The following is a 15907-nucleotide window of genomic DNA, read 5'->3' as shown; positions in this document are numbered from 1 at the left end:
ATACTCAACTCCTCTTGTTACGAAGGCCAACATTCCATTGGCTTTCTTCACTGCCTGCTGAACCTGCATGCTTCCTTTCATTGACTGATGCACTAGGACACCCAGATCTCGTTGAACTCCCCCTCCTCCTAACTTGACACCATTCAGATAATAATCTGCCTTTCTATTCTTACTTCCAAAGTGAATAACCTCACACTTATCTACATTAAACTGCATCTGCCATGTATCCGCCCACTCACACAACCTGTCCAAGTCACCCTGCAGCCTTATTGCATCTTCCTCACAATTCACACTACCCCCCAACTTAGTATCATCTGCAAATCTGCATGGGTTTTCTCCAAATGCTCCAGTTTCCCCCAAAGATGTGCAGGTTTGTAGGTTAATTGACTTCTGTAAATGATCTCTAGCGTGTATGATAGATCATTGGTCGGCGAAGACTCAGTGGGCCGTAGGGCCTGTCTCCACGCTGTATCTCTAAAAGTAAATATGAAACTAAAACTGTGGAAAAGATGAACAGGCAAGGTCTCTTTTGGTCTCTGGAAAAAGGAAACCTGAAGGTTAACCATACAATATATTTTAAATTGTCAACAATTTTGATTGGATGGATATAGAGAGAACATTCCATTTGTGGGGAAAAGCATAATAAGAAGCCATCAATTTAAGCAATCAATTTAAGACAGTTATCAAGCAATCCAGTAGGAAATTCTGAGGAAATGCATTTATCAAATGTGGTGAGAATGTGCAGCTGGCTACCACAGGAAATAGTGGAGAATATCTACTTAAGTAGAAGCTGGACAAGCATAAAAGGAGAAAGCAACTATTTAAAGCACACTAATTGACAGTAATTGTCTAGATTTGATTTGGTCTGGTTTTGTGAACCTGACGTTTGTTCATAATTTTTCACATGATCATCAGCTTGAATAGGGACAATAAACATTCAGCAATATAAATTTTCAGCTTGAATGTTCTCCTGCCTTGTGACCTTATATATCTACTTCAGTCATACATTTCTTCACATCGCATAAAGTCAATAGTATTGGTGAGTTCTTTTGCTAATTAAAAATTGTACCTGACTACACAACTAACTACACAACTTGAAATAATTATAAAAGTTTGGGAAGTGGAGCCTCCATTGAAATTTCAGTGAAATTAAATATATGGGGAGAGGGGAAATTGAAGAAACCTCCGCACATGGGCGTGGTTGATGAGGGTAGAGTAGTGGATGTTATCTGCATGGATTTTAGTGAGGCATTTGATAAAGTCCCCATGCCAGGCTGATCCTGAAGATGAAGATGCATAGGATTAACAGTGACTTGGTCATATGGATTCGGAACTGGCTTACTGACAGAAGACAGAGGATTGTGGTGAAAGGACAATATTAAAGCTGGAGGTTTGTGAGTTAGACAATAGACAATAGACAATAGATGCAGGAGTAGGCCATTCGGCCCTTCGAGCCAGCACCGCGAGTTCCGGTCGCCCCATTGCAGGAAAGATGTGGAGGCTTTGGAAAGGGTACAGAGGAGGTTTACAAGAATGTAGCCCAGATTAGGGGTATTAGCTCTAGGAAGAGGTTGGATGCATGGATTGTTTTCTCTTGAACGTTGGAGGTTGCGGGGAAATCTGATAGTGGTGCATAACATTTTGACTTTGGAAATAGTGCTAAAAGGGTTTACCCAAATGTCGCCTGGATCAGTGGGTATTAGCCACAGGAAGAGGTTGAACAGACTTGGATTGTTTTGAATAGAATGCTGGAGGTTGTAGGGAGACATGGTAGAAGTATATATAAATTATGAGAGATATAGATAGGATGGACAGTCAGAACCTTTCTCCTTGGATGGAAATTCAAATACCAGAGGGCATAGTTTTAGAGTAAGGGCAAAGTTTGAAGGAGACATTTAAGGGTTAAAGTGCAGGACAACTTTTTAACGCAGAGGGTGGTGAGTGACTGGAACACATTGCCAGGGTTGGTGGGTCAGGCAGATACAATAATGGCAAGTAAGAGGTGTTTAGATAGGTATATAAATATGCAGGGATTGGAGAGATACCTGTGCACACGTAGATAAGAGATGGTCTTGGCATTATGTTTGGCTTAGACATTATGGGCTGAAGGATCTGTTCTTGTGCTATACAGTTCTATGTTCTACATGTGAATTCTGCGGACTAAACGGTAAAAGATGGCAGAAACAGCAAATTCCCCTTCAAGTTTCATGACATGTTGACTTGGAAATGTATGTCCCTTTATCATCATCATTTAGATTTTTCTCCAAGTATTGTAACTTTCTATTGCTACTGGTATTGGTACTAAAATAACATTTAAAAGACATTAGAACAGGTACCTGGACAGCAAAGGTTTAGTGGGATAAAGGCCAAATGTGGGATAGGTGGGATTAGTGTAAATGGGGCATCACAGACATTGTGGGCCGAAGGGTCTGTCTCTGTGCTGTGTGACTCTATTATGGCAGACCATTCACTATGAAGGTTACAGCAGTTCATGGAGAGACATCACCCTACTCCTTGTGGCAAATAGTGATGGGTATTTAATGTGGACCCTGGCATCCTGTGAGAGTATCATTCAAAAGGATGAAGCCCTGCACCATTGGTGAATCGTGTTAGGTCCACTCATTTTAAATAATGAACAAAACTTGTCCGTCAGTAAAATTATAGGAAATTACCGATAGTTTAATATCTTCCAAACTTTTCATTCTGTTATTTGTCTGATTTTCAGAATTCCCCAGAGGTTGACGATGAAGGCTACAGTATCAGGCCAGATGACAAATCAGGTTATATCCTTTAGATTCTTCTGACATCATGTGGCACAGGTGCTGCCTGGTCCACTGCTTGCTTTGACCTTTACCTATTTTCTATCATGGATTTCCAGTAACTTGGGATTTTTTTTCCGTTTCATTGAATAAAATGCATCGGAAAATATTATAGCTTTGTTCAACACTTCTGAAGGTGGTTGACCTTCCATTACAGGTGGACCATCTGTGAAAGTAATCCCAGTTAGAGACTGTCACTGCTTTAAATGGCCAGCCTTGTAATGAGATGTATGATATCAACATTTTAAATATAACATGTGTAGGAAGGAACTGCAGGTGCTGGTTTACACCAAAGATAGATTCAAAATGCTGGAGTAACTCAGCGAGAGAGACAGCATCTTTGGAGAGATGGAATGGGTGATGTTTTGGGTTGCGACCCTTCTTCAGACTTAAATATAACAGTTTTCTAGTAAAGGTACTATGAGAACTCCACAGACAACTTCTTAACATTGGTGTTGGTTATTTTAACACTACAGCTTATTTTCCCCTTCTGACCTGAAGATATTGATTGACATTGGGATAAAACATCACAAAAACTAAGCCCTCGCCAGTAACCTTTCGTATTTATGCACACAAAAGAATATCACAGGAAAATGATGTGAAAATAAACTAAAACGGCCTTAAGCCTATTCTTTCATTCATAGTTAATCCTGTACTTCAAATCACATCCTCTGATTTACTTAGCTCATATACTGAAAAGTACCCTAATCCCTGTCCATAAAAGTATTGCAGTGCGCTGCCTCCCAGTTGACATCCATCTCCATGCAGTTTCAATCCCTCCATTCAGTTTTCATCCCTTCATTCACTTTTCATCCCTCCATTCAGTTTTCCACACCTTCAAGGAACATGGTGAGAGACTGTGGTTCTGATCATGTTTTCTGACTGTTGTGTTAATATATATTGTTATACAGTACATGGTTGGCCAATCCATTCTCTTCACACAAAAAAGACATCAAGTACTGGAGCACTTTAAGATACATGACATGCTTTAAGATACATGACATTTTAACCTTTCCAGTTTTGTCCAGGACATTTAAAACACTATACCTCCTACAGTGTAACATCATGCAAGCGATCTATTTTGGATGCATTCGTACTCTGCTTCGCTCCATGATCCCTCTTACCCACATCGTCGCTGAGCTGGCAGAGATTGATAGGTCTTGATTAGGTTACAGGGAGAAAGAAGACAATAACAAGTGGTTGACTGAGAAAATAGATCAGCCATGGTTGAATGGCAAAGTAGACTTGATGGGCTAAATGGCCTGATTCTGTTCCCCTGTCGTATAGTCTTCCTACAGTGTTTATGTTTTGCCCACAATGGGCTGGCTGGGTGGTGAACAGCCAAACAGCAGCTACCTGGCATAGTGAAAGATGGGTCTGTCCATCATCTCACCTGAAGGCCCCGCTCCCCATTATTCTCCTTATGTCTTTCTTCCTTCCCCTCACATCCTCTCCCCTCACCTCTCATGTCCTTCCCTACCCTCACCTTCTCCCTCACCTGCCCTCTCCCTTTCCTCAGCCTATCCCTTCTCTCATCCCCACTTCCTTCCTTCCAACTACTCCCCCACTCCCCTCCCTTACTTCATCCTCTCTCTTTCCTAACCTCAACCCTAAACACCATTCCTTCTCTCATCTGCTCCCTTCCTCACCCCCTCCCTCCCTACTTCCTTTACCACCTACTCCCCCACCTGACACCCTCTCTTCCCTTCCTCATCCCTGAAAACCCTCCCTTCCCTCATCTGCTCCCCTCCCCTTCCCTCATCTGCTCCCACTCCCCTTCCTTTACTACCACCTTCACCCTTCCCTTCCCTATTCCCGCATAACTACCAGCACGTCTTCACATCCCACCTCACCTTAACCCAAACCCAGAGCCCCCACTCTGGAGAGCAGTTCAGATTTTGGATCGCTGGCTGCGGCCCCATTCACAGTGCGGCAACTTCCCACCAGCCTCTATCCACGCATTCACCTGGGTCTCAGGTACACGGTGGCGGTCTCTGTGGCGGCAGCCCAGGCACTTCCCGGTGTCCACAACAACGCTGAGACTCCCCATCTTCCCCAGCACCGGCCCCTTCCCGCCCGCGTCACCGCACGGCCTGTCCCGGGAGAGAGAGTGGCGGGGGAGAGTGAGCGCGGGGAGAGAGAGCAGCGAGGGAGAGCGAGCGGGGAGAGAGAGAGAGAGAGGGAGCGGCGAGAGAGAGAGAGAGAGAGCGGCGAGAGAGAGCGCGGACACCATACAGATACATAATAAATGGTCGCGAAATACTTTTTTTTTCCCAAATCACCCCGCGGGCCGGATTGGACCCCTTCGCAAGCCGGATGTGGCCCGTGGGCCATTAGTTTGACACCCCTGGTTTAGCGGGATATGGGTGAAACATGGGCAGGTGGGACTGGTGTGGATGAGGCAAAGATAGACACAAAATAACTCTTTGGGTCAGGCAGCAATCTCTGGAGAAAATGGATAGGTGACTGATTGTAGGAGGGGTGGGGGAAAGTTGGTTGGGATGGGCAAGTATTGTAATCTCGGACAGCTGCCATCATGTTCTCCGTAATCAATTATGCGACTCCCCCTACTCTTTTACCCCCATCTTTATTTCACCTGTTGCACCTGTACCCTGGAACATTAAGCTGCCCGGCCAGTCCGACCCTTGGCCAGGTTTCGTAATGGGTATAACTTCATAGTCGCCCAAACATATCCCAGCCCTGGTTTCATTTACCTTGTAGCATTGTAATAAATGCAATTGAATCCAAGCCGGGCAATTTGGGATGAAGGACCTGTTTCCGACTCTATGAAACAGCAGCACTGATTCTAAATGCATATTTGGCTGTGTAACTGTTCCACTTTGTTTCATTTACAAAAATAATCCTTAATGGCATTTCACCTACCAAAGGGAAACACTTTTACTCATCAAGTGAGTCTGAGTCAGATGAAGACACACGGCGAAAATTTAACGTGAAAATCCGTCCGCTCCAGGCTAAAGATGCCGTGACATGTATGGCAGCTTCAGTGGATGAGCTAAAGGTCTCTGTCGGCAACATTTCTCTGTCTCCTTCACCAATGGTAAGTACTCTAATTTGTTTCTATCAATCAGCAAATTAGGAAGCTAATCAGAATAATTCCTTCTAAGTCTGCATGATTTAGTTAAGCACAAGGTCAACATCTTTATCATTACAATGTATTTTCAAAATGTTCAGTTTTTATTTTAGACAATGAACATTCATTCTTATTGTTGTCAATTATCTTGAACAAAGCCGTTTAAAACAAGGTTTCTGAGGCTCCTCAATGAACTCAAATAATTTCTATCCTCCGAACATTAGAAACATTATATTGATACAAATTGAAGAAATGTTAATGACAGGAAAACCATACAACCCTCTCCATGTTGACAAATTTTCATCAGTAAAATACCTTCTCTGATGTACAGAAGTCATATGAGTGTTAAAGATTCCATATGGTATGCTTGCCTTCATTGGTCGGGGTATTGACTATAAGAGTCAATAAGTCATGATAGGTCTTGGTAAGGATGCATTTGGAGTATTGCATGCAGTTCTAGTCTCCCAAACATGGGAAGAATGTGGAGGCTTTGGAAAGGGTGCAGAGGAGGTTTACCTGGTGCCTGGATTAGGGGGGTTTTAGCTGCAAGGAGAGATTGGATAGATCTGGATTGTTTTCTCTGGAATGCCGGAGGTTGAGGGGGACCTGTTGGAAGCATATAAAATTATGAGAGGCATAGATAGGATGGACAGTCTGAACCTTTTTTCCAGAATAGTAATATCAAATACTATAGGGCATAGTTTTAAGGTGAGAGGGGCAAAGTTTAAAGGAGATGTGTGGGACAATTTATTTTACACAGTGGGCAGTGGGTGCGCAGTGCACATTGCCAGGGATGATGGTGGATGCAGATATGTGGCCTTTAAGAGGCTTTGGATAGGCACATGAATGTGCAGAGAATGGAGGGATATAGATTATAGAAGATAGACACAAAAAGCTGGAGTAACTCAGCAGGACAGGCAGCATCTCTGGAGAGAAAGAATGGGTGACGTTTCGAGTCAACAGCCTTCAGATTATGTCCAGGCAGATGAGAGTTGGTCTTCGTATTATGTTCAGCACAGACATTGTGGGCCGAGGTTCCTATGCTGTACTGTTCTCTATTCTATATTCAAATCTATTCGAAATAGAAAATCATCCCATTGTGGCGGCTCCCAAGGGTCGGGCCATACCATTATCGAACCCCTCGGCACGAGAATGGACCAGTCCAGGGGGGCGGCCCTTAGCTACAGGGATAAAGGACGGGATTTTAGGCGCGATATCTCTCTTGCAGACTCGACCGGACTAGAGAACAACAACGAATAAATCCCTTTATTTCGGGCTTATCGAAGCGCCACATTGGTGACCCCGACGTGATCCAATGTGGCGCGTCGATAAGCCCGAAATAAAGGCGAGGAGCCAGGTATTTCGGGAGGGATTTATTCGTTGTTGTTCTCTAGTCCGGTCGAGTCTGCAAGAGAGATATTGCACCTAAAATCCCGTCTTTTATCCCTGTAGCTACGGGCCATCCCCTGGACTGGTCCATTCCCATGCCGAGGGGTTCGATAGTGGTATGGCCCGACCCTTGGGAGCCGCCACACCATTTAAGTTCATTTAATATAAATTGTAACAAATTTTCTATTCAAATTTCATGAAATATTTTGTAAAATGTTTCAGCGGAAAGGCTACATTGAGATTTCATGCAGTGAATTCCACAGTATTCTGCCTCCATGAAGTTTGATTATCTTAAAAAAATTAGGCATAAAATGTGTTTGCCCTGCAAAGCCTCCAGCCTGCTCTACCAATGCAATTAGATTCTGACCAATCCTTTGACCCAAATCCATTTTCTCCTCCAATCTCCTAATCGACTGCCCCAAAGTCTGCTGATCTTACTCTTAAATAGACTCAGTAATTAAGCACTCACAGCCGTGCTGGGTTAAGAATCACAAAGATTCACAACGCTCTGCTTTAAACAAAAATCATAGATTCTCTTTTTCCCTCCACACGGCTTTCTAGACATGTAGATCTACATCCAGTCAGATCCTCAAACACTTTATTGGGTAACTTTAAACTGTATTCTTTATGTTAAGCATTGCCATGGCAACATGATTCTAATTTTATTGCCTTGTTTACAGATTTAGAGTTTCACAAATAAATTATACAGGACCTACCAAACCTACTCTAGGTATTGTACTAGATATAAAGGCAGCTCCCTTGCTTTGAACGTCCCCATTGATTAAAATCCATATCAAAATGATATATTACATAATTTAGTTTGGAAGAAAATATAGGTTTTGGAAAAGTTTATTGCCAATGAATGTCATGACTGGTGTTGATATACTGTATTTATATTGCACTGTCGTAGTGCTGGAGAAGCCTCTCCTTATGTCGGAGGTTTTCATGTGACAATTTTCCACTGCATGTTTACCTGCAGCTGCATAACCACAGAGTAAATAATATGTATGACATTGCATGACATTTATATCGCTCATAAATTTGTGCACCAATACATTGAGCAACAGTTACAATTTTATTTGGCCTTTTATTTGTCATATGCCTTATTTTCCTTTTGGTTATCCAAAATTATCGCACTATATCATTTTAAAAAAGAAAACGGATCTGATAGTTAACTATTAAATATTAAAAAATAGGAACTTTATAAGATAAAGTAATTTATTTTTAAAATCTTTCTTTGTTCACAATTTATTCATTTCAAGGGACTAAGAAATTGCTGCTGCTCAATGATTGTTCTGGGATGCAGCAGAAATTTGTTTCATTGTATGGACATAGTGAGAAGATATTTTTAAAGCAGAGATTGATAGATGCTTGATTATAACGGATGTCAGGGGTTATGGGGAGAAGGCAGGAGAATGGGGTTAGGAGGGAGAGATAGATCAGCCATGATTGAATAGCGGAGTAGACGCGATGGGCTGAATGATGTAATTCTGCTTCTATCACTTATGACCTTAAGATAAGAAAAGGCATAGCTTGCCATCAGTTATGCAGGAAAGGTATACAGTCAGTAATTGCCAGATGGCAACGTAAAGGTGTAAATATCTATATACTAGAACTCTCGTTTGTTATCTTGTTTGTGACTGAACTTCAGCCAAAACGGTACACGATAGCGCGACAATTTTTAGGCCCACCTTACTCACCATTGTCACTTTAGTGATAATGCAAGTAGTTTTATTGAAATCGGTGTTATATTTTTTAAGTTATTCACGTTTTTAAGTTTAAAAGGAGATGAGGGGGAAGGGAGGACGGAGGGAAGGGGGTAGTGGGGGAGAAGGGAGAGGGGAGGGGGGTGTTGAGGACAGAGGGGAGGGGGGGGAGGGGGGGTGCTGCACCAATACAGGAGAGGTTTGGGCCCAACGGGTCCACTTAGTCTAGTATTTTATATAATTCATCAAACCATTTGATAACATTTTCCTCTATCATTCTTTGGTTGGGTTAATCAGACATATTTCTGAACCATCTTAGCATGTACAATATCTGGGAAATTCACAGATCCTACAAAACTACCCACATTCCAATACATTATTGTTGCTAAGTGGATTAGTGTTATAATTTACAAACTTTGCTAATGATTATTCAATATTAATGTCTGAACATGGCTGAATATAGCATATATACTGTATTACTGTGTTATTGTATACTGTATTAATATGACAAGGTTTACTCGTGTAGAATATCTGATAAATAATCAAAAACAAACATATTGTCCTTTAATTAAATCATGTTGCTGGAAATTAATGAGTGATTTTTAAAAACCATTTTTAATCAGATTACTAAATAGATTACAAATTAATGTTCTGATTAATATCGCTCATAAATCTGTGCACCAATACATTTAGCAACAATTACAACTTAATTTGGCCTTTTATTTGTCTTGTGCCTTATTTTTCTTTTGGTTATTCAAAATCATCTTTTTAAAAATAAATCACAATGCTGAGATGGATCTGATAGTTAACTGGATGTCATATAATTTAAATGTGAAATATAAAAAAATAATTACAAATTAATGTTCAATTTATCTTCATTAAAGTCATGTAATGAGATCTATTTGTAGTTGAACTAAACGAAGACACCACAATGCCCTGTTCTTATAATTTTAAGATTCTCTCATGAAATGTTTAAGTGAGTAAATATCATAGCGTTTGATAAAACATATTTTCACAAGAATCTACCTCACAATTATGTCACATGCATTGACACAGTCATGATTTTTATCGTGTTGTAAATGGATTGTCTTATCTTTGCATTGTTAGAATGTGAAAACATTTTATAAGACAAAATCTACCATTACTATTTTATTTTTCTAATAAATGCTTCAATCTTTAGAGGAGAAGTCCGGTAAGAGCAATTTTCTGTTTTCTCTAAGTAAAATGCAGGAAAGATTATTTTAACTTCTCTTTTATGCACTTTCCACTTTCTATCCACTTTCATGGATAATTTTCAGTTCCTTTGATGAAATGTTGATATGAATAAAGTTACTTATAACGGTTCAATCAATATTAAGTACCAAGTGATGAGAAGATCATGTCCCAAGGAATCGAAGCACATCACTATGCTACATTAAAAGGCTGATAGATAACATTTGTGGTTTAGGGATCTAATGGGGATAGTTTTAAGGTGAGAGGGGAAATTTTTAAAGGAGAGAGTGGGGGGGGGGGGGGGTTAGTGGTTGGGGTAGATATGATAGTGGTATTTAAGAAACTTTTAGATTAAAATATAGATATGCAGGTAATGGAGGGAAATGGATTATATGCTGGCAAATAGGAATTTGTCTTGGTAGCAGAATTGGCTTCACTGTCATCATATTCCTGTGGGATACCTCCACCTGTTCTGCATTCAACATTCCCTGTCCTACAATTACCAATTGCACTCGGTATTCCTTGGTGATTAAGGCATCTGTCCTTATCTAGATGGGCACCAGACGTAGAGGCTGTGGGCACCCGTGTCTTAGCTCTAGGGATCATGGGGCCAAGAAAAGGTAAACGTGCAACTAAGCTGAAACCTTGACATTGCTAAATTTCGTCATTGGCTCTTGCAGTGAGCCACCACCCTTCCTTCTACTGTATGTGCACTAATTCACAAACTTCCACATTAACGTGCCTACATTATATTTCATCCGCCACCGTTTAGACTATACATTGACCTTTTTCATATGTGCTGCTTATATTAAGGATTTTAAAGTAGTGCGGCAGGTTTATCTGCATCTTGCTATACCTGGCCCAACCTGCTTCAGACAAGCTGATGCTCTGTAATGCAAGAGGTGCCACAAGGGGGAGTGGACTCTGTCAAAGTCCAACAGCCCATCCCTAGAAATATCTGATAGCCTTTGGCAGCCAGACACCATCAAAAGCCTTTGAACTGTTTTTAATTGTCATTGATAACCAGGAACACATAGAGTCAGCACAGACATATGTAAGTAATTTAAGACTGAAAATTATTTTAAAAGCAACGGCCAGCGTCATGTGAAAATGCATGGGTTTGTGGTTCTAATGCCAGCCGTGCCTCGCTAAAGCAGTAAAACAAAATGCAAAGTGTGTTTGTCCCTCTGCCTCAATGTGTCAATGTTCTGCAGCTAGTTAGCGGTGAGTCCAGTGGTAGAGGTCAAGTGTGTAGGGGTCTGATCTTCAGCTTGTCTCAGACAGCTGTGCAGCGAGGTCAGTGGTGTAACTCCAGTGCAAGCTCAGCAGTCAGCAGAAGTTGACCAATGTTTCCCACTAGACACATGAGTGAAAGGTAGGCACAATTCAGTTCAATGGTTAAAATAGCAAAATGCTCATAAAATAGCAAATTACTTCCATTGATATCAATTGCATTAGATATCAACTGGAACTCAATATCTTGTTCATATCAAAATTAGATATAAAATAGTTTTGGTCCCCTGATGCTTTGCAGAAACACAGTACTTGGCAAATGAGCAGGAAACTTACATCTACCATCTTTTTAAATTGGGGAAATAAACTCTGGCCACCCAATTTAATCCTGTCCTTTCTCAACCTATCAAACTAAAATGACTTATGAATAAGAACACAATCTAGTCTTTTCAGGCACTATGAATGCAGATCTCAATACTTGTGGATTTCTCAGTCCACAGTCATACAGATTTCGAGCAAAACTCTAAACCAAGAATGCAGGAACACAGTCATAACTTTCTATTTAGTAGTTTAAGAGCATATGTTTTTTCTCCAATACATATCATTAGGATAGAGCGGGATATAGATCAGCTAAAGAAATGGCTGGAGAAATGCCAGATGGGGTTTAATCCGAGCAAACACAAGAACACAAGAACACAAGAAAATAGGAGCAGGAGTAGGCCAACCAAGCCCCTCGAGCCCGCTCCGCCATTCAATACGATCATGGCTGATCCTACCCCAACCCCCTTCCCACTATCGCCCTTCTTCCCACCCAAAAGAACCGTGTGATCTCCTGGTCTCCGTGTGATCTCCTGGGAGAGGCGAAAAACCAGACCAAATCCGGGAAATCCCTCTCCGACCCCAAGCTAGGCGATCGAAACTTGTCCAGGAGATTACTCAGGTCTTACTATACTAACCATAGCTCATGTCCACTTCCCTGCCCACTCCCCGTAACCCCTAATTCCCTTGTCTATTAAAAAACAATCTATTTCTGTTTTAAATTTATTTAACGTTCCTGCATCCACAGCTCCCTGAGGCAGCGAATTCCACAGACTAACCACCCTCTGAGTGAAGACCTAATCTCCATTGGCCTTCTCCTCATCTCAGTTTTAAAAGAGCCCCCTCTTATTCTAAGACTATGCCCCCTAGTTCTGGTCTCCCCGATCATCGGAAACATCTTTAGCGCATCCACCCGATCAAGGCCCCTCACGATCTTATTCGTTTCAATAAGATCGCCTCTCATTCTTCTGAACTCCAATGAGAAAAGTCCCAACCTACTTAACCTTTCCTCATATGTCAACCCCCTCATCCCTGGAATTAACCGTGTAAACCTTCTCTGCACTGCCTCCAGAGCAAGTACATCCTTTCTTAAATATGGACACCAAAACTGCGCACAGTATTCCAAATGCGGTCTTACCAATACTGTATTCAGCTGCAGCAACACCTCCCTACTTTTATACTCTATCCCCCTGGCAATAAAGGCTAAGACTCCATTGGCCTTCCTAATCACTTGCTGCAGCTGCATACTAACTTTTTGTGATTCCTGTACTAGTACCCCCAGGTCCCTTTGTGTTGTATTACCACGCAGCTCCTCCCCATTTAGAAAATAACTTTCTTTATGATTTTTTTTCTCCAAAATGCATAACTTCATTTGTGAGGTGTTTGCACTTTGGGAGGTCAAATGTAAGGGGAAAATGTACAAATAATGGCCCTCAACAGCATTGATGTACAGATTGATCATGGAGTCCAAGTCTACAACTCCCTGAAAGTGGTAATTCAAGTAGATCGAATGATAAAGAAGACGTATGGTATGCTTGCCTTCATAGGTCAGGGCATTGAGTATAAGAGTCAGGTGTGTTGCGGCTTCATAGGACTTTAGATAGGACACGTTTGGAATATTGCATGCAGTTCTGGTTGCTCATTTGCAGGAAAGATGTGGAGGCTTTGGAAAGGGTGCAGAGGAGATTTACCAGAATGTTGCCTGGATTAGGGGGGTATTAGCTCTATGAAGAGGTTGGACAGATGGATTGTTTTCTCTGGAATGCTGGAATTTGCAGGGTGATCTAATAGAAAAGTGTATAACATTTCGAGAGGCATAGATAGGGTAGACAATCAGATTTTTTTTTCTCAGGATGGAAAAATCAAATATTAGAGGGCAGAGCTTTAAGGTGAGATGGGAAAACTTTAAAGGAGGTGTGCGGGGCACCTTTTTACACAAAGGATGGTGAGAGCCTGGAACTTGCTGCCAGGGTTCATAGTTGAGGCAGATAGGATAGTGACATGTAAGAGGCTTCTGGGTAGGCTTAGGAATATAGGATATGTAGGGAATTGATGGCTGTGTATTGTGCACAAGTAGATATCCAGGTATCAAGTTCGACATGGACATTATGGGCCAAAGGGTCTGTTCTTGTGCTGTACCCTATGCTCTATGTATTAAAGTCCATTTTAGTGGTATCTTTTGTGTTTTTCAATGAAATTATGGCAATGAAGATGTACTAAATATCTGTCCAGTTGTTGCATCTATATGGGAATTCTGTGGGCGCCTCAGAAAAATTAAAGTGGGAAGCATGTGATGAGTAGAGGAATGATTCTCCGCCTAGACTCCATGACCAATAGTCAGGACCAATTTTCCTCTCCCCCTGACAAAGGGTGCAGTGTTTGTACCCGACCTCAAATTAGCTTGTCAAGAATTAAAGGCTTGTCTTGTACTCTAGTGATTAAATTCATGCCTGTTCACTTTAATCTTCGACTATGAAAGGTTTTTTCACAAATCTATCACTTTCTGACCAGGTATCTGTTCTCTCTTCCTTTTTGCCGATCACAGAGGCGCAGTCCAGTAAGTACTTCTTTATGTTGTATTTCGATAACCACAATCCTTCTCATTTTTGTTCATTATTCAGTTTCTTAAGAAACTTGAGAAACTTTACTTTATTTGTAAAATGCTGATGTTTAGAAATTCAGTTCTCTAGAGATACTTTAGTTTGAACAAATATTAAACCTATTTATGAAAGTCATCATGCACTAAAAATATTATATTGCTAGCTAATGAGCCCTTAGTAATTTGCACTGCAATGCTAAAGAGCAAATAAAATGTCATACCACTGTTTAAAAAAAAGACTAAATGTGAGAGAACTTGCATTTCTTAATGTGAGGTTAAATATACATATAACAACTACAGCATGGAAACAGGCCTGTCCGGCCCTACCAGTCCACGCCGACCATTCTCCCTGACCTAGTCTCATCTACCTGCACTCAGACCATAACCCTCCAATCCCCTCCTATCCATATACCTATCCAATTTACTCTTAAATAATAAAATCGAGCCAGCCTCCACCACTTCCACCGGAAGCCCATTCCATACAGCCACAACCCTCTGAGTAAAGAAGTTCCCCCTCATGTTACCCCTAAACCTTTGTCCCTCAATTCTGAAGCTATGTCCCCTCCCCACTCTCAAAGGGAAAAGCCTACCCACGTCAACTCTGTCCGTCCCTTTCAAAATTTTAAAAACCTCTATCAAGTCCCCCCTCAACCTTCTACGCTCCAAAGAATAAAGACCCAACCTGTTCAACCTCTCTCTGTAGCCTAAGTGCTGAAACCCAGGCAACATTCTAGTAAATCTCCTCTGTACCCTCTCCATTTTGTCGACATCCTTCCTATAATTTGGCGACCAGAACTGCACACCATGCTCCAGATTCGGCCTCACCAATGCCCTGTACAATTTCAACATTACATCCCAACTTCTATACTCGATGCTCTGATTTATAAAGGCAAGCATACCAAACGCCTTCTTCACCACCCTATCCACATGAGATTCCACCTTCAGGGAACAATGCACAGTTATTCCCAGATCCCTCTGTTCCACTGCATTCCTCAATTCCCTACCATTTACCCTGTACGTCCTATTTTGATTTGTCCTACCAAAATGCAGCACCTCACACTTATCAGCATTAAACTCCATCTGCCATCTTTCAGCCCACCCTTCCAAAAGGCCCAAGTCTCTCTGTAGACTTTGAAAATCTACCTCACTATCAACTACTCCACCTATCTTAGTATCATCTGCATATTTACTAATCCAATTTGCCACACCATCATCCAGATCATTAATGTAAATGACAAACAACAGTGGACCCAACACAGATCCTTGGGGCACTCCACTAGACACTGGCCTCCAACCTGACATACAATTGTCAACCGTTACCCTCTGGTATCTCCCATTCAGCCATTGTTGAATCCATCTTGCAACCTCACTATTAATACCCAACGATTTAACCTTCTTAATCAACCTTCCATGTGGAACCTTGTCAAATGCCTTACTGAAGTCCATATAGACAACATCCACAGCCTTGCCCTTATCAATTTCCCTGGTAACCTCTTCAAAAAATTCAAGAAGATTAGTCAAACATGACCTTCCAGGCACA

The 15907-nt window shown here is 41.5% G+C and overlaps 1 protein-coding gene across 1 annotated transcript in view; it reads left to right on the top strand.

Moving 5' to 3' along the window:
* sgip1a (SH3GL interacting endocytic adaptor 1a) overlaps positions 1-15907 on the top strand; it is a 108152-nt gene that overhangs the window by 38127 nt on the left and 54118 nt on the right. The window contains exons 6-9 of the mRNA XM_078407395.1: positions 2726-2783; positions 5699-5877; positions 10186-10197; positions 14314-14325. Of these exons, the coding sequence (XP_078263521.1) occupies positions 2726-2783; positions 5699-5877; positions 10186-10197; positions 14314-14325 (261 nt within the window). The remainder of the gene's footprint in view (positions 1-2725; positions 2784-5698; positions 5878-10185; positions 10198-14313; positions 14326-15907) is intronic.

The sequence above is a fragment of the Rhinoraja longicauda genome, chromosome 11, assembly GCF_053455715.1.
Source record: "Rhinoraja longicauda isolate Sanriku21f chromosome 11, sRhiLon1.1, whole genome shotgun sequence".
NCBI classification, from domain to species: Eukaryota; Metazoa; Chordata; class Chondrichthyes; order Rajiformes; family Arhynchobatidae; genus Rhinoraja; species Rhinoraja longicauda.
Note: the sequence above shows the minus strand (reverse complement) of the source record. Positions and strands in the feature narration are given on the sequence as shown.